Genomic DNA, 26,954 nt, shown 5'->3' on the forward strand with positions numbered 1-26,954 from the left:
AGTACAAAATGTTGTAGTAGCAAACAGCTGCTTTCCAAATCTCTGTGGAGTCATCTGCCACGTAAGCACTGCACAGCCAGAGACTGTACATCTGCTGACAAATCAGTCCTTCTCTTCAAAGACCTATCTCCAGGGAGAGTTTTAGGGTTGTTGTTGCCATTATTAGCTGGATAAAATGGGCTTATGCCAAAGGTCCCTCTGGCTTCTGTGTGAGGTGCTTTAGAAACTCATTTCCTTTACTAATGTCTGATGGGTGCACATAGGATTTGTTCTTCAGGAAGGTAAGCAGCATCTCTGGGAGGTCATTCTTAAAATGAAGCAAAGACTGTGTAGCAATCTAGACTTGCTTTGATAAAACAGATAAAGTAGGAGCTTTCCCAGTTAGGGTCTCGGGTTTTACACAAGAATTCCTGTTTGCCAGCAGTGTTTTGAAAATGCAGCAAACCATATAGCCAAGTCAGATTGTGACACAATGTGACATTGAAATGTCAGTGAGGGGAAAGTGTTACATAACTGATCTTTGGGTGATATGAAGACTGATGCTGAAATTAAGTGTCAAGCCTCTCTAATCTGATTGAAAGTAATTTTTGGTTCAGAGAAATCATAAAACAGGAGAACTTCCATGCATTCAATAAGTTAATGTCCTGCAGGAAACAAGATAACTGAATGAAAATGTGAAAATGTCACTAGTGCAGTAAATGTCCTTCTTGAGGAAAATGACACAGTTTCATCACTAAAAATGGCCACTGTGACAGCTGTGATGGGAACACAAACAATTTTTCATTACAATAAGCAAACATAAAGCTTGAACATTTGCCCAGCTAAACTGAAAAGTCGCCTCTTCTAGGAGAGGTGTTTAAAGAGAGCTGGGAATTCCAATCTTGTTCCATATATTGCTTGCAAAGTCTTTCAGTCCTGCTGAGTAGCCTGCAATGATCAGTGGATTCTAAAGATGCTGCATATAAAGATGCAGATTCTATTCTCTGCTGCATCTCTACTGTTCCTCTGGTCATGATGAAGCTCTCTTAGTTAGAACTGAGGCTTAGCTTTGAATATGCTGAGGGTGGAGAAGGTAATACTTCTGCTGAAAAATGAGACAGCAAAATAAAGTGAAATCAGGTTAGCTAATATATATACACCAAGTAGAGGTGTGTTTTCAGAAGTTCTGTACTTTCGAAAGTAAATTAATTCACTTGTACACCCCATAGATTTCAAAGAGAATTGAGCAAAAGATTTCTTATACCACAGTAATATCACTAATGAAATCTTGAATTCCACCCTGTAGAAATAGTGATTTAACTCACCTTCTTCCTTGCTTTTTAATCATCATTTTTCCCTGTCATAGACATACAGACAGTAATAATTAGGCCTGCATTCTTTTTGGTTCTTACCATTTTTTTTCTCTAGTACATGGATGGACCTTGCTATAGAAGTACTCATAAGGATGTCTGGAATTTTTATGACATTTCTTAATAACAGTTAAACCAGTGTTATTCTGGAGTTCTGCATTCTAAATGTATTCTGCATACTTTTGAATACAGAGCTGCATCTGATTAAATTGCTACATGTTTTGCTGGAATGAACCCCCATTCAAGTTGACTAGCCTATATAATTCTGCTTTTACTTGGAACTTCTCTTCAGTGTATTACAGTGAGAACTTTACTGTTTCAAGTGTAAAATCATAAGTATTTCTTAATTGTACCACAGAGCTGCATAGATATATCCACCAGTATAAAGTCCCAAATATTCTAGAAAGTGTACATTTATTTAGCAGGAGATCATTCCTGCTTGTAACAGCTTCCCCCCTAAACAAACCAAACAGATGGGAGAGGAAGCACAGAAAAATGGAGTGGATTTGTTCAGACCAGCAATGTCAATGTCCGGTGTTGGAATTGGAGCTGTTAGATGCTGATCTCTTGCCTTGTCTGCTGGAGTATGTTGCCTCCTAGTGTTCCACTCTTGCATAGAAAATTATTGCTTATAACTCTCTTACAATTTCAATAAGCTTATTTTGGATATTTCACAATAATGTATTTTTATGTTGTGCCTGTTTTGAGATTCTTGAGACTGAATAATAATTTCTTTTTGTATTTTGGCAAAGTGCTACCTAATAGTTGCCACCTATAGGCTTTCAGGCTGGTGTCAGAATACCTGCTGTCTCCTGGAGAAAGCCATCTTCTTGACTGACCTGTGACAAAAGGGGAAAGTGGTCATGCCGGATTTGAAATTGCTCTCACTTAATTTCTGATCACTCTGTTCTGTGCATGTGTGTGTGCTTACCCACATGATTTATATGTATAAACACACAGGTGTTTTTATATACATATGAATTATGTCTATTATTTGTATGTCCAATAATATTTCATAAAGCATTTACTTGGCAATATGTTGGGATTTTTTGCTTTTCATTAGTAATCATCACTAGTATAAGTGGTACATTAAGACATTTTATAGCTGGAGACTTTCAGGAATAGTCTTCTATGTACCCATTTGGTTTTGAATTTTAAGAAAGATAAAATATTTTAATAGAAATGTTTTCATTAAAGACTAAACTCATTTTCTACCCTTTAGCAGTGAAATTTGATCTTTAATATGCTTTTGATATTTAAGACACACAGCTGATTGTTGATTATGCCCTTATATAGTGTCTGTTCGTGTACTTAATGATTTCTTCCCAAAGTTGTTTAATTGTTTTGCTGTAAAGGAGAAAACAAGTGGATAACTTCAAAAGTGTTCAGCTGTGTAATATGTCTATATAGTAACATTACGTTAACGAGATAATGCTACACTGTGTGTCAGAAACATAACATGGTAAACCACATCATTCTGTTCTGTGTTCACTAGCTTATAGACGAAGTCAAACATATTCATATTTTTTCCAGATGGCTTTCAACTTATTTTTCTGTAATCAAATTATAATTAATGTTCTATGTTTACCCTTCCTTCCTTATCCCTTTTTCTTTTACTTAGTTGATTTCTGAATGTTTCCCTTTATTCCTGTGATCTTTCCTTCATAGCGGCACTGTCTCGGTGAAGCTTTGCATAAATCTATCAGCAATGTAAGTGATTTGCACTTACAGCTTGTGAACAGGGCATGCTTGCACTGATCAGCCTGCATATCCTGCAGTACTGCTTTACAGCTTAAGCCCATGAAACGGGAGACATGATAATATTTGAGACGAGAACATGTGCTGCTATCAAAAGCTTGTGTAGTGCATCCCCCTCATCTGTGTGACTGCGTGTGTGTCACTGGCATCGAACACTGTGTACGTGGTCATACCATGAGCAGCATTTTTATGTCATTGTTAATGCAAGCAAGCTTGTGGGCAGTGCAGACGTATGTTGCAGAGCTTTCTACAAAGCATGGGATTGATGCTCTATTATAATTTCCAGTTTTGCAGTGTAAGTCATAAGTGTAGCCAAACTGTTCGTTCAATTATTTATTTTTTTTTAAATTCTCACTCATGTTTTTAATGTGCTGAATACCTGGGACGAAAGTATTGGAAGTTCAGAGAATAGTGTTTAGAGCTCTTTTATTTTGAATCCTCAATACAGAGGTGTGCAGAAAGGGTAGTCCAAAGACATACAAAAAGAGGCACTAATGTTCTTAGAACATGCTCTTAAGGATATCAGTCTATGCACTGAATAATCAAAATAATATTTAAAATCACATGCTCTTCTAAAAAGACTGATATTTTAAACTTTTTTTGTACTTTTCATCATCAAAAACTATTGGAAGAATGAATTAATCTGACTTGCTTGCTAGAATCATTTAATCCTCATTGTCCTTTATTTTCTATATAGTCTATTGATGCAAATAGACATCTCCAGACATTGACTCGTTTCAGGCTATGATTTTGCAGTCACTTTAATCTGGTGGAAGGATGAACTGCTCTTTCTTATTCCTGATCTCTTTGAAGATGGCTTCCTGCCCAGATGTCAGATTTCTCTTAGTCATCTCAGTTAAAATGTTTTCTGCCTTTCCAAGACAGAAATGAACACAAAATCATTTTGCCCTTGACCCATGCTCAACATATTTATAAATTATATACTGATAATTGTCAAAATTTGGAGTAGGAACTTAAGTGAGAGATAGATTTAACTTCAAGCCAAAAAGATGTTTTTTCATGTTATTTTAATACAAAATTGCCTATGTCACTGTGGTTGACTCCATTTGACTGTTATCATGAAAGGCTCGTTAGAGTGTGATCATTAATTTCCTTGAGGTTCTGCAGGACTGGGCACGACTTCTCCTAGAATTATTCACCCTGGTGGTCAGGGTGAACAGGACAGGATAATATCCTGAGAAACCTAAGGGATAGAAACATGGTCAAAGGGGCAAGTAAGAATGGGCTTACAGATGAAGAGAAGGACCAGGTAGGTGTAGATATGAGGTTACAGAAAGGTGGGAAGGAGAGAAGGACCCGGCAGTGAACATGAGATGAATTAGAGTAGATGGGGATGTGAATAGACCAAAGGAAAGTTTAGGTAAAATAGCTTATTTTTTTTCCTGGAGAAGGAAGACAATAGCATGTTGCAGTACAAGAAGATAATGCATATATATAACAATTCAGAACTGACCATGCTGGCAGGTGCATGGTGCAAACACTCACAGTACATGAACACTTACAACACTTCTGTGGAGTCAGTTTCTAGGTGTGAAGAGAAAAAATACAGTGTGTATATATATATATACAGTAAAAATACAGTATATATTTATATTTATATATATATATAAAATTAATTGTTACCACAGTGAAATTAGATTATCTGTAGAGTTAGACTGTTGCTCAAAATATTTTCTTTTACAGGTTGTTGAGAAATGAGTAAGGTCAGAAACTTTGCAGCTTGTAAAAGCTTATTCAGAACAGAATAGCTGTCAAACACCAAGGGACTTAGCAATAAAATGGCAGATGAAATCCAGTGTAGGTAAAAATGATCCACGAGGCAGAAAACAATTGTAACTCTTTCTGTAAAAAATGAGCCATACCTTGACCTGTTATAAATAGAAAGTAGGTTTGGAGACTATGATACATAATTCTATGAAAAGTCACCTTAGTGCTCAGTAGGAGTCTCAAAAGCAAATAAAACTTTAGGAATATAGGAGAGAAACAGACTGTAACATGTAAAACTGGATAAATCACTACATAAAAAAAGAATTTACTCTCATTTCAAATAACTTGTGCTATTTTGGTCTCCTAATCTTAAAAAAAAAAATAAATAGAAAAGGGGTAAAAGTAGGAGAGATGTGATCATAGATATGAAATAACTTCCATACAAGGAGGAACTCACTAAGCCAAAGCAATTCAGTATGGAAAAGGCTGTAAGGAGAGAAATGATGGAGAGCTGTAGAAACGTGAGTAGAATACAGCAAATGAAAAGGGAACTCCTTTTGACTCCATTCCATTACAAGTATTGAAGATCATCATGTCACATTGGCATGTCTGCATGGAACTCGACACAGAATATTATGGATACTAAAAGTTTTTATGGGGTCAGATAATGGTTGTTATTATTTCTTCTATAAATTTGCTCCAAAATACCTTTTCTGGTTTAAGAAAGATTTCTAGTTCCAGGTAGACTAACAGAGTCAAGCTCCCTACATTTATGCTTGACCTTTTTTTCCTCGGGTAAACCTGGTTAGCTCTTTCTGGAAGCAGAACCAGAGATCAGACAAAACTTTGGTCTGACACTGTACAATTTTTATATGAAATTCATACATAATGTATTTAGTAAAGAGTTTTGCAGAAGGTAGTGTAGGCATTCCCTACACTCCTTCAATTGTAGCTAATCTCTTTCAAAGGTAGCTGAAGTACAAGACTATTTGTACAGTGTATGTTAAAGGTAGAGTCTGTATTCCCAGACACAAAGACTTGGTGAATCTGAAAGACAATGAGCTGTGCTTATTTAGTTTAAATTTGATTTTTTGTTTTCTTCTGTTTTACTGCTAATTTTTGTTTCTGTAGCTTTTTTTTTTTCAAATCTGCTTAAGCTGTGTCCTTCTTAAAAAGAAACTTAACCCACATGTTCGGCAGCAATGTTTGTGCTACAAGTTGTATTTGATATGCTGCTATTAATTTCTTGCTAAGTGGTGGATTTAATGTGCTCTAACTCAATAACTTGATGTGCAATGTCGTTATGAATTTCATAGAATTAATTTTAAGATATGCTGAATCAAATGACACTATCAGACTTTCATTTATAATTCCATATGATGTAATGCTCTGAGGCTTGAAAATTAGCCTTACTGATTCAAATTCTTTGTCACTTGGCAATTTTATTTTCCTTCATTTGAGTCACTGTAGCAAAATTCTCTTTTGGTTAAATCCTTGTTTCCAGAATTGGAGGGTGTTGTTCATGGTTGGCTTTAAAGGGAATACAGGTTTAGTACTTTCAGTCTAAAAAGATGCTGTCTGATGTGGAGAACAAAGTATAATATTATTATAAAAAGAAAATGGGACTAAAAAGGGAATATAGTATACTATAATACTTACTGGATGAAAAGCATTGTTTGTAAAATCAGGTATTTCTAAGAAAATGAGTTGTTACTCAGATTGTTTAGATCTTGGAAACAAGCATAAAAATCACTCATAATCTTACTGAACTAATCAAAAACTATGATGGGAAATCCATCAAGTGTTTTTTTTTATTTGTGATGTTGAGTGGTACCATTTCTTTCTAAATGAGAAAACTATTAGTAAGGTAGGACCATAGCATACAAAAAAATATAAAAATCAATGTAGATGTTACAGGCGGTCCAAGTGGAAGATTATTCTTGCAGAACAGATGTTCCCCTGAAGAAAAGTTTAACAATCAAGTGTTTGATTCAGACCTTGATAGTGTCATTTTTATTGATCTTTTATATAAAACCTAAATATTTTTTGATAATTTGGCCATTAAAAATTGTGTTACAGGTAGTGCTGCAGTATGAACTAACCAGTATGATAACCCTAACAAAACACTCAAATGTCATTATTATATCTCTGATTATATATCATAAAACATTAACAACAAATTCAGTAGATGGATGACATTGCTTGTCTATCTTTTAGCTAACGCTCTGGCTCTAAAATTTCAAGTGCTTTCTTCTTCTGAATGTCTTCTTTATGGCTGATGTTAATATTAATGACTAATGAATATTTTGCTGTTCTGTTGTGGGTTAGATCTCCTTACTGAAGCAGAATCTGGAGATGCAGCTTTCCCAGTCACAGAGCTCTTTGCAACAGCTACAAGCCCAGTTCAGTCAGGAGCGACAGAGACTGACTCAGGAGATCCAGGAATTAGAAGAAGAGCATCAGCAAAGGCATAAGTCACTTCAGGAAGCCCATATTCTTGCCTTTCAAAACATGGAAGAAACAAAAGAGCAAGAGCAAAAGGCATGTTTATATGGTTATTCCAAATTCTGTAGAGAATATTGCCATTTTAACATTTTATGTACACAATTAGAATTAGTAAAAAAAGCATCTGCATAGCTACTAAATTTACTTTTCAGCTGATGTATTGCAGTAATACTGTTACCCAGTTAAATCTGAACAAGAGGTATTGAAAATATTTTCTAATACTGGTATTGTTTCATGTCTTGCTTTATATGCATGTATATAAGGAGGTGTGTATATATATGTAAAAGTTGTCATCAATACATGCATTTCTTTAAGATAAATTGACATTGTTACCCTTAATATTATATTCTTGTTTTGATTTTTGAGTAGAAATTTTCCATTACAGGTAATTTTCCATTACAGTTAATTTTCCATGTTTTTTCTGCCAGTAGACTCATTTCATATTTTCCTTATGTTAAAAATTGTGTTAGGTATGCTCTGTGACTTGCAAGATAATTTTCATGCTCCAGCCAAGATACTTTTTTTTAAAAACCTTGACAAAACCAACTTTAAAATTGGAATTTTTTAAGTTCAGCTCCAGAGTGTGCCTTTGCAGTCAGTTTTCCCACTATGTGCCCAGAAGATCAGAATATGTGTACCAGGAACATTATGCTTCATACAATTCCGTAGGGAGTAAACATGTGTGTCCTTAGGGAGCAGAAGTCCCCAGATGTGTGCACACTAGACCCATCTATGCATCTGCACCTTATCATATTGCTTGCTATTGTAGATTTATCCATGGATTGATTTTTTTTCTGTTTTCCAGCTGTGAGCCAAACAGGTTTTGTGCACAGGTAATCTTGGTAACCATCAACCACTGAAAAGAAAAAACATTAGGAGGATAAGAAAATATGAGTAATACTAGTGGGTTTTTTTTTTTCTAGAATATGTCAATGTCTGCTTTTTGTTTCAAGTTGTTTATTGTGTCATGTTTTATAAATTCTCTAAGTTGGTGTAGAACAAATTTTGTCAATTTTGGTTTCATAGGAATTAGAAGAACGTTTACAGCAGAAGCATTCTGAAGAACTTCATGCACTTAAAGAAACACATAAACAAGCCATGGAAGGCTTTAAATTGGAGATGGAACAGGAACTTCAGACTCTACGATTTGAGCTGGAGGATGAAGGAAAAGCTATGTTAGGTATACTATTTTCAAATTTGAAAAAGGGTCCAAAACCATTATTTCTACTCTTGCAAATACACATGCACGTGTGTGTGTGTGTATAATAACACCGTGGTGTCTCTCTGAGTCATTTAAGTTGTTAGATGTTGACCTAAGTGTTCCTCTTAAAATCATTATAGGCTTTAGCAGGTAAGTCTAGACTCTTCACTTTTGAAATATCTCATCCTTAAGGCCCTTTTGGAAGGAGTAAGTGACCAAAGTTCCTGATGGAGAACTGTGTTTTCAGAAAGCAACAGGAATAAAATACAGGACAGTTACTTGATTGTCAAAGTTAAGTGTGTTTTAGGTCAGCAGCAATACTAAATGGAGCTGGACTGTTGCAGTTAATTGATGTAAACACAACCAAATTAAACTTTTCTCTTTGTTCATGGTAACCAGCTTCCTTGCGCTCAGAGCTCAACCACCAACATGCAGCAGCAATTGACCAGCTAAGGCACAACCATCAACAAGAACTGGTAGCTGCCAAAATGGAGCTTGAAAGAAGCATAGAACTCGGCAGGCGACAGGTAGGAGGCATGGCTGGCAACTGGCTATAAAATGGCATGATCATTATTCACTTTTCCCTTTGCTGGAGGCAAGAACAGTTGTGGACAAACAACAGGCATGTAATTCTTCAAAATCATCCAGCACCAGCAGCTCATGAGTTCCTACCATTTTCCTAAACTTCCTTGTTTAGCTTCTTCTGCCTTCTACAAACCTTGTTCAAAGCCTAAAAAAGCCTCCCATATCCAGGTAGTTTCCTCTCAGAACTGTGCAGCCACCTGGAAGCACCTTGGCTTGCCATAGGAAGCAAGTGCCCATTCTTGCAAAACTGTACTCTTCCTCAGCTGCCAGCAGAAGGAAAAAAAGCTGTTCTCTTTGAAGCCTAAGAGATATGGCAAAAGAAGTGGTTGCTTATAATCAAATGATTGCTTCAAACTGAAGAAAAAGATGCACAGAAAACCCCACTAAAAACTATATGAACTACCTTTGCTTTCAGTAGTAAACTGATTAATTCACCTTTCATCTTTCATTTTTCATTTTTTGCACAATCAGTTTTTCTGCTAGTAGCTAAACATTCAGAGTTTAAGCTCTGTTGAAAGCCAGACTCCTGGAAATAAGAGGATCAGAAAATTACCTCTTATTTGCTTGTATAGGCTTTTCAGGATTGATTTACTGATACTCCAGCACCAAGGAGGAGGAGTCAGTTTAAGAATATATTAACAGAGTTTATTTATTATTTATGTTTATTGTTATTTATTAACAGGTATATTAACAGAGGAAACAGGATTTGTTGGACATAGCCTTTACACAAAAACAGAGACAGTAGAAGATGAGCACTTTATTAGCTATTCCTTGCTGGTTTAATAGTGTGAGCACCAGAGGCAAAAACATGGTGCTGTCATGCAGGATTTAGGGGGATATAGTTTCAGTCATGTGTTTTTTTAGCCTAGGGTCTGACACTTAGATGAGATGTCAGAAAAAAAAGTTTAATTTACAAGAACTGGTGTTTGATTCAACCAAACTGTGTGTACTTTTTGCCTCAGTATAATGATCCGCTAAACACAAGCTTTGGTTGGCCTGAGGGCACAGCAGTTGCTGAGGTTTCCTATGTTAGAATGCTCATCAGTTCATAGGATCAGATTGAATGAGATGGAGAGTGGACTCATCAGGATGATTATATTTGCTATTTTTTGAAATACTCATATATGGATGTAAATTTTTCCTCTGCTTTTTCCTATAACTTTAACATAATCCTTATATAGGGAGATAAGTAGTTATTTTTAATTGTTTGCTCTTAAAGATGCCCTATGAAATTTGTGCACTAGGATATATTTGTATTTCCTGGAGGCATGAAGGCACAAAACACAATTATACATTAAGCTATTTTGAAATATCTGCTGATTTTCTCAGTGCAAACTTTATGCTCATTAATTATTGTGAAACTGTAAGAAGTGGAATAGTTGGAAATAGAAAAGTCTGAAAAGGTTTTTTTTCAATACAGACATTTCTAAACCAAGGAGACTCATTGTCAAAGCCATTGGGACAGGCTCCAGCTGAGTTCCCCAGATATTAACTTCATTGGAATTTCTTCTGCAAAAAACCAAAACAAGACTTTTCTTGATTTATTGGACACAATATAAATATAACATAAACTATTTAACACATTCTGCTGTAAGATATTTATGACCTTTGTATATATTTGTAAGATAGGAGACTTCTGAATCAGTTTTTGTTTGGGCAGGGCATACATCTTGAGCAATTTTCACCTATTGAATGGGGCTGTAAAGGAAAAAAAACAGTTCTCTGGATCATATGCTGAGGAGGCAGAGAAAGTGAAATGCCCAGGCCCTGGATCTTAGTGATACCTGTTTTTTTTCTTGTATGTGTGAGCAAAAAGAAAATGTGATGAGCTGTACCAGTTTTAACAGGCAGTAATGATCATGGGTTTTAACTTTTCTTGTAAGTGGAAATAATTTATTACCTACCTTTGATTTCTTTTTTCTTTATAATTGTACACAATAAAAAAGCCCTTTGCTTTGATTATAATTTGTGTCAGCATCAAAAACTGAAAAAATTGTCTTTTGGATGGAAAATTCTGCTCAGCTGTTGTCTTCCAAAAGCAAGTATCGTAGGCATCACCTCTGAGCAACAAATCTATCTAAAATACTCTTTGTTGCTGCTACTTATATCATAGGAAAAAGAATTTTTATGCCGAATATCAGATCTACAAGATGAACTGAGGCACCGAGACCATCATATAGCTGAACTGGACAAAGAGATTCTGCATCTTCATGAAAATATAAGTGCATTGACAAAAGAATTAGAGTTTAAAGGGAAAGAAATTCTTAGAATACACAGTGAATCCAACCAACAGATCAGGTATGAATTTTTCCACTCTAAATTCAAACCTGGATTGTTTCGCTTACTGTTCTACTTTAAAAAATTGCCATTTGCAGTTTTAATTTTATCCTCTTAATCTAATCATATTACATATCATTTAGTCTTCTTTAGTAAAGCTATGCCCTTTACTGGTAAAGTTAGTGGCTGTGCTGTGCAGTTAAGTGGCATTTCAGTGACACATTTTGGTATATTTTAGTAGCAATTCACTCAAGTGTTGTTTTTTGGTGGGGTTTTTTTTCAAATTCATTATGTTTGTTTATTTTAAAAAGCATTAAAGGAGATGCATTTTCCATGAAATAAGCTAGAAGATTGGAGAACAGTAAGTTGTAGGCTTTGATGAATCAGTAATTCCTTCTGTGTTGTCTGATATTATGTAGAAGCCATTAGAAGCATGGCAGAAAATCATGATGAACAAAAAAGTCTGATTTTAGAATAACTCTTTTTTTAACAAAAACTAAATTAAACAGGATGCATGAGCAAGATTTAAGCAAGAAACATGAGACAGAGCTGGATGTCTTGACAGCAGATCACATCAGAGAGAAACAAAGCATGCTGGCAGATTTTAATAAGACTCAAGAGCTGCTCAAGGAAATTAATTCAGCTTTACAAATTTCGTAAGTTTTGTTGCATTAAAAACATTATATGTAGCTGCATTTGAGTTAATAGTTTATTCTGGTGTCCATGAGTTCCTGCAGATATGCAGATGTACAGATACCTCAATAAAGTATGGGGACTAGTCTTGCATTCTTTAGGCAACACAATTATATAATCTTTAGGGGAACGTAGTGAGGTAAATTGGTAAGGGCTTGAGACCAAAAAATTTCAGGTAGGAAAGATTAAATCTGTGCATTCCTAGAAATTCCTAGAAAACCAGAGAAAACATTATTTCAAATGGTTTCTTTCTCAAACTTTAATACATCTTTTTTGAGAACACAAGAATTTCTTCAACAAGTTTATAAACAATACAGTATTTACTACTACTATGAAGTGAGATTGTAGCATGAGTGATGCAAACATTTTCAGGTTTGGTAGCATAAGGAAAATTAGTGTCTGAAATGGATTGTATGAGCATAACAATAACAGAAGGTTTAAGAGTTTGTCTGAATCAAAATGCCACAGGGATTAGACCACCTAATGGTGGCAGAAGTGATGCTATAGTGTGTCACCAACCAGTGTTTCCCTGTCTTTCACATCCTTCATTCTCTATCTCTGTGGTGTTACCCATGTGGTCACAGTTTCTGGCTCAGGTTTTATAGCACATTGAGCACAAAGTTATCACTAAGGGATTTGTATTTGCAGCATGGAAGATTTATGGCAGAGAAGAAATTGGTTCTAAGTTTTTGACAGAAAGCTTTTCTAAGTAAGTATCAGTTACAAATGGACAGTAAAGCCAAAATGCATCTAGCTTTTTCTGGATAATGAGCCCTCAGAAATTGTCTTCAAATAAAACGGTTATAAAATTCTAGTTTTCACCCGCTTGTAATTGTCCACATGCACACTCTTAAGCCCTGATAGATGTGGTACCTTGCCATTCAGTAAATTAAAGGTAAGCTACCTCCTGTTTTCTGCATTTATCTTGTATGAGAAACAGGCCTATGAGCAGCCACCAGAAAGGTTTTGGAACTGTTTACCCTAAATGTTTTCTGCATTAAGTTGTTTGCTTCTCAGTGTCAGAGAATTTTTTGAATTTAGCTGGTTTTCTACTCCTCACTCTTGCTCAATTTAGAGCTTTGAGGAAGCAGCCACTGGCCTAAAATCAGCAAGCATCATCCAGGGTACCCTAACCTGGCCTTCATTGTGTTATTACTCTATTTACACTGAAGCAAGAAGCTGTCCAAAGAAGAAACAATGTAGAAAAGCAAGCAAATTTAAAAAAATAAACCCAAACCCAAACCAAACAAAAACAACAAGAACGAAAAACCCAAAACAAAACCCAAAACCCCCCCCCCCCACACACACACCCCCCCAGAGAAGTTTTATGCAGCTGTTTCTCAAGTAATTGTTCCCAGGTTCAGCCTCACCTAAAGTGTGGCCCCATGAATCTTTGTGAAATGGAGAATCTGTCTTGGAATAATTGAGAGTGGATGTCATTAATTAGGCTCTACAACTAAAGTATTTAAATGAAAAATTATCTATTTGAAACAGAAAAAAAAGCCAGTTCTCTGAAGTATCTGAAAATAAAATGACAGCTGTGTGAAACTATATACTATACTCTGGGGATCCATGTACAGTAGTTTAACCTAGCATAAAAAGTATGCACAAAAATTAAGTCAGCTGAGGTTATTTCTATTCTGCTGAGTCAAATGCCTTCTCTGCAAGTAAAAACAATCATGTTGTTCTCATTCATATTGTTTTATGTAAATGCATTATATAATCTCCCCAGAATATGCACAGGTTATTTGAAGGTTATTAAATTATCAATATAATTTAATAACAACTGCTTTTTCATCTCCAAATCAAAGTAAAAATCTCATAGTTGCTTTTGAAGAGAAAATATTTGTGTGACGTGAACAATTATATCTACTTCCAGGTATTTATGGTTTGTTTAATTCTTGTGGAATTAAGCTTGACCTGATTTAGATTCAGTTTAATTCATAGATTTTTCTTAGTGTTTGATTGGAATTTCTTTTCTTTTTTCACTAAATTTAAATTTCCTGAATCTGTTCTGATACTTGGTTCACTAATCTACATGAGGGCTGAATATGTGATAGACGTATTTTAGTACTTTTCTTTGAAACTATATTTAGGATCATGAGCATGTTATTAGTTTAAAGGAGACACAGTAATTTGAAACTGTCATGTCTTCAAAACTTTTTTCTTTAAGAAAAAGGGATATTTATGCAGTTATTTCTATAATTCCTCTCTCAGTTGGCTTATTTCACTTCTCTCCTTTAATGCTTTCCCACCAGGCATTTCAAATTTCCTCTTAGTATTTTTTTTTTCTCAAATGTTTATCAATTGTTGCATTAGATATCCTAATATCCAAATGTTATTCCTTTTGTTTTGCAGCTCATTCCTTTATTTCATCTCTAATGATACTAAGTTGCTTTTGCGAAGAGGAGTTAGTTACCTATTAGTCTTCAGTATTCTTGAGTATCTTCTGTTCTAGTATGTTCTACATGAACTGAAGAAGATGCTTTTGGTTTTGAATGCCTTATTTTTAGCCTGACTTACAAGTGGCCCTTTTCAAAAATGCAGTAGTGCATGCACAGGAAGGATGTTAAGTTTTTAGAATGTTTCTAGATTATTAGTTGCTGGAGCAAAAGTTACAGTATTGTGGGGTTTTTGTTTGTTTGTTAACTATCTAAAGTGGAAGGAGAACATAAAAATTAATTTCCTTCACAGTGGTAAGAAAGTCATCCTCTGTTCTTACTCCCTGAAATCCCTTTTGTACTTATCAAAAATGTGACTATTCACTCATCATTTAACACTGGATCAGGCTAAAGGGGATATTCTTCTTTTCTATAAAGTTTAGAAGAAATGGAAGAAAAATATAAAAACAGAGAATCAAGACCAGAAGACTTGCAGCTTATCTCAGAACTGAAAGACCTTATTGCAGAGCGGGACCAACTGATAAAGAAATTGATTGTAAGACTTCTATGCTCTCTTGGTGTAATGTCTTGATAAAATACAAAAGTTAATCAGATTCAAAATACTTGAAATGTATTTAAAGAACCAATTCTGGTACCATGTTATTCGTATTCTTTGACACATTATTCCTCTAGTTTCAATGACTCATAATAGTAAAACTAATTAAATACAGAGTGTTTTCCAAAATCAAGCATGATGCATTATTACAAGAAGTATTTTGGTATGTCCTTTATCAGATGTCTCCTGCCTCCAGTCTTGGGACAAGCCAACCATGTAAGCCATATAAGAAATAGTTTCTTCTGTGAGGTTTCTAAGACCAAGATCCTGACCCACTGAGCTTCCCAAATTCAGAGCACAATGCCCTGACTTGGGTTAGTCTGATTAGATCCCAATAATGAAGCAAGAAGCAATGAGGAAATCAAAATTGATTAAAGATCCGAATTTAACTATTCTGAGTCTTTTGCAATACGTAATCCATTAGCCTGTGCTCACTCTCAGGACCATAGAACTGCATAAATAGAAATTATTTAGATCATTCCATATAATAATATATAAACATGAAATGCAATTTTTAGAATTGCCAGTTTATTTTAAAATGTAAGCATAAATTTTTGGAGAACATTTTACAGGCAGATTTGGCCACTAACTGGTTGAAAATGCATAAAAAGGAGTTTCTATCTGTTGTTCTTTTTAGGAGGACAAAAAGTTCTATCAGCTGGAACTAGTAAACAGGGAGACTAACTACAACAAAATGTTTAATGCAAGCCCTAATGTTGGTGTTATTAATCCATTGGTGAAGGTATGTTCCATGGACTTCATTGCTAAAGTAAAGAGAAAGAAATCTAAAGATACAGTAAAAAGAGAAGATATATATGTGTGTGTGTGTGCCAGCATCTATACGTAAATCACTCTTAACAGACATGTTCAAAACAAGGAACAAGTTTTCCATTTGTCTACTTATTTTTGTGTAGGTTTGTTTCTTTTGTGTTGTTGAGAGATCCACTGATGCTGTTGCCCTGGTTTGCTTGACATGTGTGACATAAAACACAGTTCCTTATCACAAACCTGCAAAATTTAAATGGAAAAGTGACAGAAAGGCAATAAAGGGCAGAACTCTATCATGCAACAGAGGGCAGCGACTGGGTTTAGTTTTGTAATTTTTCTTGGTTATTATGGAAAGTGAAGGGCACTTTGTGCTTTTTGGGAAATGCTCAGGGTGGAAGGGCATTAGAAAGACAGGGAGAGAGGACAGTAAAAGGAAAGGAGTGAAGAAAAAAAGGGGAAGGAGAAGCTTGTGAGAAAGGCATGGAATGAGTCTGAAGAGGGAAAGATGTAGAGTAAGATTGGAGAAGTGGAGAGGCAAACCAGTATGGACAGTGGAGGCTGCAAGAGACTGAAGTCAGTCTCTAGCCTTCTCAGGTATTGTCACCACCTGAAGTGAAAGCACTTCAGTGGCAACTTCATCCAGTTTTCTCCATCCTGCTTAATAGCAGCCAGGGAAGGCTTTTGTCCACACAGGCATAGTAGCCCTTCTGTGACTTCAAAACCCAGCAGTATTCCTTATGGAGGAATGTGAATAGACTGTGGTAGAGTACCTAATTACTGTTCCTTTTCACCACTTCATGAGTGAGTCTTCTGACATTTCCTTCCTCCTTGTGATAACCCATAGGTTATTTCACTTGCATGGAAGGGGAAGAGATTTGTGCCAGCTGTAGAGACAGAAGAAGTTGGGACAGTTCTGAAGCAGAGGCTAAAACCCAAAGAGCACAACCTGAGGAGCTCAGATGCTTTAGAGCTTCAGTGGTCAAGGTTCAGGCCCAGGTTATTTAAAAGGAGGTCTGGCCCCATTATTTGAGATCAGGCTGTGTTTTTTAGCCAGCCTTACTGCAGTTTCATATCAGATCAGCATATTTCACACTTCTGCACAAACTCTGCTGAAAAATTTCAGTGTTGTCCTATGATTTTCATGAGCCCAGCAGCTCTCCCAAGCTTATCTGGATGCCTAATTTTTATGCTAACTGCATAAAAGAAATTAGTTCAGGTCCATTGGAGACATTACCAGGACTTCCAGGTACAATTTCAATGGTTGTTTGAAAATGTTGGAAGTCTGTCTGAATCACCCATTTAGTATATAGCCTTATGTTTTGTGCGAAATTTGAAGTGTTTGGGAAAAGTACTTCAGCATCAGATTTCCATGGTGATAACTCACATATTTTTATAATATGCTTCTATCACTTAAAATGTTTAGACTTTAGAAGTGTCTTGTATGCCAGAACATTCTGATCTTTCATTTCATGAGTTGTGGACTATGTTAATTTATTTTGTCAAAGCACATACTGTGTTATTAGAGAATGAATTACAAAGAAACTGAAAATCTCATTCTCTTTTCTTTTTTTGTAAGAAAAAAGAAGTTATGAGTTACTACAGGCTTTGCATATTAATGCAAAATTACAGCCATTGCAATATGTGTTAGAGCTTCTCTAATTTCTGCAATGGATCTGTTTAGTATAGTATTACATCCTTACCTCTAAAGTTTCTTAGTACTTTGCATGAATTTCATGGAAACAATACACAGAGTTTTCTCTCTCCAGATTTGACTACTTCAAAAGCACAGATTGTTTTACAGAGAATATTATATAAATCATAGTATTTTTCTAAGCACTTCATGTGGATAAACATACATTTTCCAGAAATGAGCTATTTGTGGAGCACACAGATTTAACTACAGTTTGTTTAATACACTTTTTGATTACAGCATATATTGTCTTGCAAGTGTATTTTACATACATGGTTACTTTCACCAAACTATTTCTTGATTCTTCAGCTACTACAGCAAACATGTATGGGACAATCTTAGTTTAATCCTTTTTAGCTGATGGTCATTCATTGTGATGCTTAAAACCCACTTTTTTATAATAGCTTTCTGTTAAATTGTCAGGGTATTTTAATTGTGTGTTGGCAAACACACCCAAGACTATGTGCCTGCAATCAGTATCATTTGCATCTGCCAGCCCTGGAGAGATAAGGCACTGAAATCAAAGCTAGCAGAGAACCTAAGAGAAGAAGGTGCAAACAAACAATAGGACACTGTCTCCAGCTGAACTCTTGCCCACCCTTGAATAGTGCAGCTCTCCTGTTTCAGCTAAAATTCTGCTGGAAAATATTATATAGAAACAACATGAGATTCCACTTGTCTTTCACTTTATTTAGTTCAAATACATGTAGTTAATAAGCCCTTAAGGGGTTTTTCTTCTAGCTGCTTTGTTAGGGTTGAATGTAAGTAATTGAAAGAAATTACTTATTATATATTCAAATAATACATAATTCATTGTATTTTTGAGCAAGGGATTTTTTTATTACTCTGGGTATGCCAAACCTCCTATTTTTGGAAATAAGGCACTTTGAATTTTAGTATTTTATTGTGGACATGAAAAATGTGATAGAAATCAGAAAAAACACACCATGTCCTGTCAGACAGCCATTTTAAAGAAAAGTGATAGAATTATTTGAAACATCCTTGTACATTAAAATATCTATAAAAACATAGAGGATCACTGACTCCTTTGTATGAAGTATTTTGGAATGTAAAATAGTGGCATAAAAATAGATTTCTTAAATATTTTGAGCCCCTTGAAATACTATCAAGAGAAGTACAGATTATTGTAAAAAAAACCAAACCATGTTCAATTGGTGCCATCTAGTGTCTGAAAGTGGCAGCTGTATTAGCATCAAAGCCAGGCTTTTCTTTGTGCAAGAAACTGGACTCCTGTACAGTAATATTTTTGTCTTTGGCTGTATTGCTATAATGCTTTGCTGATTGAAAGGGTGTAATTGCTGTGAAAGAAGTGTAGATGTGTCGCCCTGATTTTCAGCCTTCTGATTTTGTTTACATTCTTGTATTAGAGTTCTCACCATTTTAACATAAACAAAGTAGATTGTTTTTGCATTCCTCTCTATGATGGACTACTGGTTTAACCACTGGGGTCAGAGGGGTGTTCCTCTCGTCCCCCAATCCTTGGCCAAATCCCAAAAGCTAGATAAGTTGAGTTTTTCAAAATAAAGGCCCTTCTTTTCTCGCTCTCAACCTGACAGGTGAGTATCATTCTTTCATGTCCTGATTGCTGCATAGATACTGTTCTAGGTTTCATGGTCCAGTTACCAGTTATCTCAGTGATGGAGTGAAATGTGTTGAAGAGACCCATTTTTTTATCGTTTAAATTTGCTGTAATTGCATTTGATAGGAGAGCTGTTTCATGGATATGAAGAAAAGATTTAAGTAAACATGGAAGATTTAACAGACTGAAAGGAAATTTTCCACAAGATTGTAATCTCCAACGTTTAAATAGAACCAATGTTTCAATATAACCAAAATGTTATATTGAAAGATCATATGTGATATACTCATTGATTATTACACTAAATCATAATAACTTAATCATTTTGATTAGAAATTCGATTTTGCTGTGAAAAATTATGGTGTTCGGGTCAAAGCAAACAGAAAACTAGAACTGGAAAAAGAGCCCAATCTGTTCCAATTCTTCTCTTTCAAAAGAAACCTCCAAACCAGCCATCAATAAATCTTCTAAATTAGCCAATGTCCTCATCTGTCCTGGTGCAAGAAGCCTTCCTTATGTTTGTTATTTTTAATGCAGCAAAAGAAGAAGAACGATAAATCAACAAACAGGTTTGTGAGTGTCCCCAATCTAAGTGCTCTGGAATCTAGCGGAGTGGTGGGCAATGGACATCCCAACCGCCTGGACCCCAGTCCTAACTCACCCATCCACGATATTGAGTTCAACAGCAGCAAACCACTACCACAGCCAATGCCACCCAAAGAGCCCAAGACGTTTTTGAGGTGAGCAGTGCCTCACCAATCTTTTTTGGTTTTTTTTGTTTTTTTTTTTTTTTTTTGCTTAACTTTGGAAAATTTTGCATTCTTATTGAGGTGAATCCCACTTGCTTTATCAGCCTTTCAGAGGTACAAGTACTTTTACGGCATTTTTAATTTTTACATTATAATTATAACCTCTTTATAGTATTCCTTTTTATTGTAGACCTTGTTGAAATGTGAAGTATTCTCCCACTTTTTCCTAAGCCTTGAACTTTGAAAACCTTTATAAAATACCTTAACAGAATTCATGTGCTTTCAATTGTTTACATATATGAACAATTGTTTTAGATGTTTGTCTTATTTACTGATTTTCATTTAGGAATTGATACTAGCACGGAAGTTTTTTATTTAGTAATATGTGATAAAAAAATGTAATTTACGAAAATTATTTTCTGTGCTAGGTGAATGTTTTGTGTTCCCTCTTTCCTCACCTATATGAAATTGTTTCATAGGAGTAACCTTACTTACAGCAACAGGAAATGTACAGGCTTGGGTGCTTAATGCTGAGCTTCCAGTAATCAAAACCAGCATTAAAGTCTCAAGTAATTCTCTCACAAAATAATCTACTGAATTGAATAACGTAAAAATGGCATTTTAGAGGCAGGATTTTAATCTTTTATCTTGATATGCCCACATATTAAATGCACTGAAGTGCTGTACTTTATATCTAGTAGGTGCTGATCTCTTACCTCTAAGTTGCCAGCTTAAAGCAAAATGTAATTACTGGCTCCACACCTGGTTGTTTCCTCTCTCCTTTGGTTTAATGCAAAAGATCACATACCTAGTAACTGTTAACTATAAAAAGAAATAAATTATAAAATCTAGAATGGATAAGGGAAAACTATATTTTTCAAGAAAATCTTTAAAAAAAGAAGTACTGTTGCTATTTTTTTCCTGTGCATGTTATGTGCATGAATATGCTCAGTTATCTATAAACATGCATGTGCATGACCCTATGGACTGTGATCCAAATTGTTTTGTGCTCTATATTATCCTATAGTAGAGATTATTTTATTACCAATTTTTATTGATAAAGAAACTTGTGTAGTTGAATTTAAATCATTCTTTCCTGCTCATTTTGTGAGAATGAGGAGCCAAATGCTGTTTGCAGCACAACAGTTTGTTTTTTCTAGTATCTTAGCGTATTTTAAGTGTGTGCATGAACAGTTGCAAGTGATATTTGTGATGGATATTGTTACAAAAGCGTGTATTTCTGTTCAGTTGCCAGCCAGTCTTTGTGAGCACATGTCTACAAATATGATGTTCACATCATATTTTTCAAAATTAACTTTACCACAGGAAAAGGATGCTAAAAGAGGACCTTCTACAGTCATGCTTTTCCAAGAAAACTCTTTTTATTCTTCCTGAAAACTACAGCTATTTATGACATATAAAATTACCTTTTCCAAAATATTATTTGCCCACCCTGTAATGTGGCTTCTGAACTGACTTGTGCTGCTGATGCTCTCCAATGGAGTGGATGATCACAGATTCTATAGGGAGACATTAAATCACGTCCTAAAGCACACTGATAACCAATCCATGGAAAAACACGCGTTCCTTATTGAATATTCTCCTAACAGTTGTACTTTTCATGTTGTTGTAGGATAATTGTTTTTTTTTTTTCTTTCTGTGAATTTAGCCCTCCTCAGACTGATGCCTCACCAGTGGCTTCACCAGACCCACAACGCCAGGAGTGGTTTGCCCGATACTTTACGTTCTGAGAGATGATTTGTTTTTGTGGCACAGCGTGATGTGGACTGTTTATAAGAGCATGACCTTAAGTAAACCCTCATGTGAACAAGCTTTCCTGTAATTTGTCAAACACTGTGAATGAGAAAGTATTTGTCTTTCTGATTTGAAACTGCACTGTATTTCATGTTATATTTGTTGGAATCACCTGACATGGTACTATACAATATGTGTAATTATAATTATTATTTTTATTTAAAATGGAAGAATCTTTAAACTTTGTAATTACTACATAATAAATTTTGGTAGAACAAACATAATGCCTTCCCCCTTTTTCCTATAAATGTGTTTTCTTTGATTTCAGGTAAGGCTTTTCCTCCCCCAAATAACATAATTGCATGATTACTATAAATACAACTTGAATGGTAAAAGAAAAAATATATCTCTCTTACTCTCTCCAATTTGGGTGGGATATGTATAATGCATCCTGGTTCTGTTACTTTGTACCAGTTTAAAAACCTTGTCTGGCTAACACTTAAAGCAAGAGTGCTAAATAAAACTTGTGTAGCTGCTGGCTTTCAGAGCAGATGGATTCTGATAGAAGATGAAAAAAGCCACAGACCATGAGCTCTTCCTTGGGGAGGGGAGTTGACTCCTCACCTGTTGCTTATGAGACTTCACCATCTAGTTATAATCAAAGGTTTTATCATTGAATTTAAGCAGAAACTGTTCCCACAGTTCTATATTTCTTTTATGAATATTAACAAAAACAAATGCTTGAACTATTTAGAAAACTGTTCTAAGTATCTCTGTGTAAATCAAGAATCTACATTTTGAGCATATAGTCTTGCTTTGGATAAAATTCATGTCTGAAATGAAAAAAAAAAAAGAAGTCACAAACAAACAAAAACCAACTACACAACTTTTTCCCATTAATACATACTACAGATACAAATCTTTCATTAAAACTTAGTTACCTTCCCTTGTCTATATTAATTTTTTTTCTTCTTCTTAGACTGATATATGAAACTATTTTTCAGCTAGTGAGCATGATGCCCCAGTCTATACCTTTTATGATGTCAGTGTTGCTCAAGAAATTTGTTGCAGCAGAGAAAACCAGAGCTTGTCTTTTTTATATTTTTTCATTCAAAGATTACCACAAATTAACTCACACTGGTAGTCTCAGGGAGAATATTGTCTTTGTTTTATGAATGTATTTTTAAGCTGAATCTTTATCTTTTAAAAGCAGGAAAAAATATGTTTGAGTTATTTGAATAAGGTTCTAGTTAGCATATACAAAGGTCTTGAACTTTAATATTTCATCTAAAGCCCTAACTGCATCCTTTTTTTGCTATATGCATAAAAGTAAATACCCAGATGAAGATACTTGCTAATTACAATGAGTTTTATATGTACTATATGTATAAATGAAAAATTTGTATGTTTTCATATAAACAATATAAAAATCTTCTAAATGCACATTTAAAAACTTCTATCATATAATTCACCTTGAAAACACCACTGAAAGCTGTATTCTGGTGATGCTGCCATGGATTAAAAATGTATACATCAGATTTTCTGTAGCTGGTGGACTCAACTGTAGGTATATGCAACTTTTTAATTTTAGAAGAAAGCCATATTGGGCAAAATGTCAGATTTCTTGGCTGTTACCCAAAATAAAATTCACTAGATCATTTTGTTACAATGTTCTGAAGTGAGTGTTGTGTATTATTTTTTTGCATGCTTTCCACGGGATCAGCTGCTTTCTCCCATCCTCAGCTTCATTTGTGCATTTTCACATATGGAATGAATAACTGAACAGGAATAGGAAGATAATGATCCTTACATTTACCTATTCAGTGAAAGGTGTGCCCATTGGTTTTTTTACTAGTAGGTATCTGAATGTTAAGAAGCACTCAGTTACCATGTCTGCCACAGTCAGCAGTTGTAGCACTGCCTTATCAGTCTCCTCAAATGAAAAACCAGCCAAAAAAAAAAAAAAAAAAAAAAAAAAAAAAAAAAAAAAAGTCCCTAAATCAACCAAAAATAAAATGCCCAAAGAACAACCAGAGGAAACTAGGAAAAGTTCTATTTTCTACCCAGTGGCCTTCAGAACTCTGTAAAATGTATTAATAAAAGAGGTCAGTATCTGGCCTTTGGGATTAAGGAACTTGTATGATGGCTGCCATTGTGTTCCTGATCTTTGCAGTATCCAGTATTCTGGAAAAAAAACAAAAGTGCAGATTCATGAGTTCATAGGCAGCCTCAGCTGCCAAGAGACACACTCTAGGGCATAGTCTGGAGCCCAAATTTTACAGCCACATGAACATCCAACCATACTCATGCTGCCTGGTCTAAGTATTTCCCTAACCTATGGGATCTGTGAGCACTTCTCAGCTCTTGTGCAGTCTTGCTGGCAGTGTCCACATTGCACACTGTACCACCACCTTGACCACAGTAATAATGGGCAGTTCTTGTGGGCAGATTGAGGGCACACACTGTATTCTGTAAAACTGAAAAACAGAGCAGTTTGAAGTCTTTCTTTTTATTATCACACAAGACTATCAGGAGGGACCTGAAAGAAAAATAGTAATACTGGTTTATGTAAGAAAGCCATTATTCCAAGTGGAAAGCAGAGCCAAACCAAGCAAGTGTTCTGAGCCCAGGACAAGAGAGCTTTTCAGGCTGGGAACTGCCAGCACTGTTTCCACCCACTTGTGAAACAATTACTTTTTCCTGCCCCATTTTACACCATGATTTCAAACGAGGCTATCTCATAGGTTTTTGAAAGGGCCTAATACATTTTTGATAACTTCTTGAATTAACTGCTTGAGTAAACCTTTCTTCCTTACTCAGCTAAAGACATAACAGTAACTAGTTACTATTAGATAATAGTAAGTTGATAGATAACTTGAGGCTTTTTCTTGTAGGAACCATTACCTGATCATAGCCTTTACATACCAACATCTGCTACTTGCTCTGTAGTTGAAAAATGAGCTGCCCCAGTTGCAGGCAGCTGCACTGTTTTTCATACTGCTGCACTGGTTGTTTAGTCTACAAACACAATCTGAGAAAGTACACGTGGACAACTCCAGGAATTCACAGAGGTGACAGCTCTGCCATAGCAGAAGCCAGGTAACTGTGCTAACCAATGTATAGCAATAACTGTGTCTCATCATTAGAATATAGCAGCCTGGTTTTGTACCTTGCAAAAGCAGCACTATAAACTGATTAAAGTTGACGCTGAAAGCATGCGCCAGAGAAAGGGCTTGTTTTGAATTTTTAGAGTGATCAATTTGTATTTTAGGTGCAGATCTCAGCAGTGCCTTTGCAGCTGTATCTATTAAATCAGTTACAACAGGACCATTTTATAAGACAAAATGTATTTTTCTTCTAGAGACTTATCTAGGGGTTAGAACACTTCCTCTTTTTAATTCCCATGAAGCAGTCTTTTGCTGGAAACATTGTTTCCTTCAGGTGAGGATTTAGGCAACTTGTACAAGTACCCTGAAGTTTGTGTTTGTAAGTAATGCAGGAGAGGTAACTGAAGTTCCATCCACTGATTCACCAGACAGGAGTCCTATGCAGAAATCCTCTTCTGATAGCATGTGGAGTAGCAATTCAGAGAAATCTGATTTGTGATTTAAAGCACCTGTGAAGTTCCACACAAACTTTTTCCCCCAAACATTCCAAGATCATTCCCTTCTTTGCTGGCCAAACATTTTTCAGATGAACTCATGGACAGTAAGATAATATAGTCAAGCAGCTTTCTTATTCATTAAAATCACATTTAAATAGGACTGGGAGAGAAAAAAACCCAGCATGCTAGACATTAAAATTAATTATCTTAGTTTTATTAAGGCACTAAAGTAGTTACATATTAAACCCATAATCATAACTTGATAGTAAGGCATCTAAAGGATATTATTTTTGTTTGAAATGTTCATTTACCCTTCCACCAACTGTAATTTTTTGTATTAAAATACATACTGTCTATATTTCTTTTGATACGTTTTTTATTATAGAACTGTTAGTGTTATTGTAGTACACTTTTTAGTTAAGATCTTACACATGCAGTGATTTTTGTTCTGATTGCCTATCAAGAATTCATCATTAATACAGGCTAACAATGGGAGGTCCTAGGATTGAGAAGCTCAGTGGAGAAAAGTTTTAAGATCTCTCCACACTTTGAAGTTATGGGGACATTAACCTGTGCTCTGTAACATTGCAAGACTTGAATGGATGTATGAAAAGCATTCAAATACCTTTTCAGAGGTACCAAGAAAACACAGAAGTAAAGCAGAAGAGTTGGGACTCGTTGGGACTCTCAGAAAGGCAAGATGTTTCTACATAACTTCTGTCACTCTCTCCCTGTGCCCCCCCACCCCCATGTGCACTTCTTTCTGTGTTTCTTTTCTCTTTTTTTATTTTCTATTTGCCTCTTTTACTATTTATATATATATATATTTATTTAATTTTTTTAACCAACATTTAACCTCGTTTGGTTTTAATCATGTTTTTGAGTATATTTTGAACTTCGAAGTTCTTTCTGTTTTATATATCGAGACTTAGTTTTCTTTTCTCTTCTGTGTTTAAACCGGATCATAACAGCCTGGAACACGATTCTGATACAGCTAAAACCCCAAATATTTCAAATAATTGAATAATAGAGCATGTCACTGGGTTGTTATACACAGGGAAAAATACAGATAAGAAACTATTCCAAGTACTATACTGTAAATTCTAGGCAAAAGCAAAAGTTTTAGAGCCTGCAGCAAACCCTATTTTTTTGTTACATTAAGAAGAAAATCCCCAAACTCCTCAGACTCTGTTACGCCCTCATGGAGAAGGGGGAAGTTGCTGTTTGGTGGTGCAGCTCTCTTTAAAGAAGCCGAATTTAGACTTGTCGGTGTAGCCCCGGGAATGGAGAGGAATTTGTAGGGAAGCGGCTCCAGCTGCCTCGGGGCTACCCCTGCCCCCGGCCCCTGTCCCCCCTCAGCGCTGGGCAGGGGGAGCCTCTCCCCGGGGTGCGGAGAGCGGCAGCGCCACACGGAGAGAGAGCCCCGAAGGGAATCTGTGTTCCGGGGAGGCCGAGCAGCTGGACTCTCCCCGGTGCCGCCCCCCGCCTATCCCGGGCGGGCCGGCTCTCCCGCGGGAAGCTCCGGCCATCCCGCCCCGCTCAGGCCCGCGGGCCCGGCCGTGCAGCGCCGAGGGCGGGGACGGGCCGCTCCTCCCGCCCTGTGAGGGAACTGCGGCGGGAACCGGCGGGAGCTCTGTCTGCCCGCCCGCCCGGGCCGGCGCTGGGTGCCCTCGGGGCTCAGGCGGGACGGGACGC

At 35.9% G+C, this 26,954-nt stretch overlaps 1 protein-coding gene across 8 annotated transcripts in view; it reads left to right on the forward strand.

Annotated features, from left to right (window-relative positions):
• FAM184A (family with sequence similarity 184 member A) overlaps positions 1-23,712 on the forward strand; it is a gene marked incomplete at its 5' end in the record, with an annotated part of 73,918 nt that extends 50,206 nt beyond the window's left edge. The window contains 9 exons of one of the 8 annotated variants that reach the window (XM_083857478.1): positions 7,164-7,376; positions 8,367-8,520; positions 8,941-9,068; positions 11,240-11,424; positions 11,913-12,059; positions 14,916-15,033; positions 15,731-15,835; positions 19,689-19,891; positions 21,570-23,712. In XM_083857478.1, the coding sequence (XP_083713604.1) occupies positions 7,164-7,376; positions 8,367-8,520; positions 8,941-9,068; positions 11,240-11,424; positions 11,913-12,059; positions 14,916-15,033; positions 15,731-15,835; positions 19,689-19,891; positions 21,570-21,651 (1,335 nt within the window). In that variant the 3' untranslated portion in view covers positions 21,652-23,712. Of the gene's footprint in view, positions 1-7,163; positions 7,377-8,366; positions 8,521-8,940; positions 9,069-11,239; positions 11,425-11,912; positions 12,060-12,744; positions 12,949-14,915; positions 15,034-15,730; positions 15,836-19,688; positions 19,892-21,569 lie in introns of those variants that run through there. The other 7 variants (XM_083857481.1, XM_083857483.1, XM_083857479.1 and 4 more) reach the window with 7 other exon arrangements.
• Between the last annotated feature and the right edge of the window lie 3,242 nt (positions 23,713-26,954).

Source organism: Zosterops lateralis, assembly GCF_965231275.1.
Source record: "Zosterops lateralis genome assembly, chromosome: 3".
In the NCBI taxonomy this organism is placed as follows: domain Eukaryota; kingdom Metazoa; phylum Chordata; class Aves; order Passeriformes; family Zosteropidae; genus Zosterops; species Zosterops lateralis.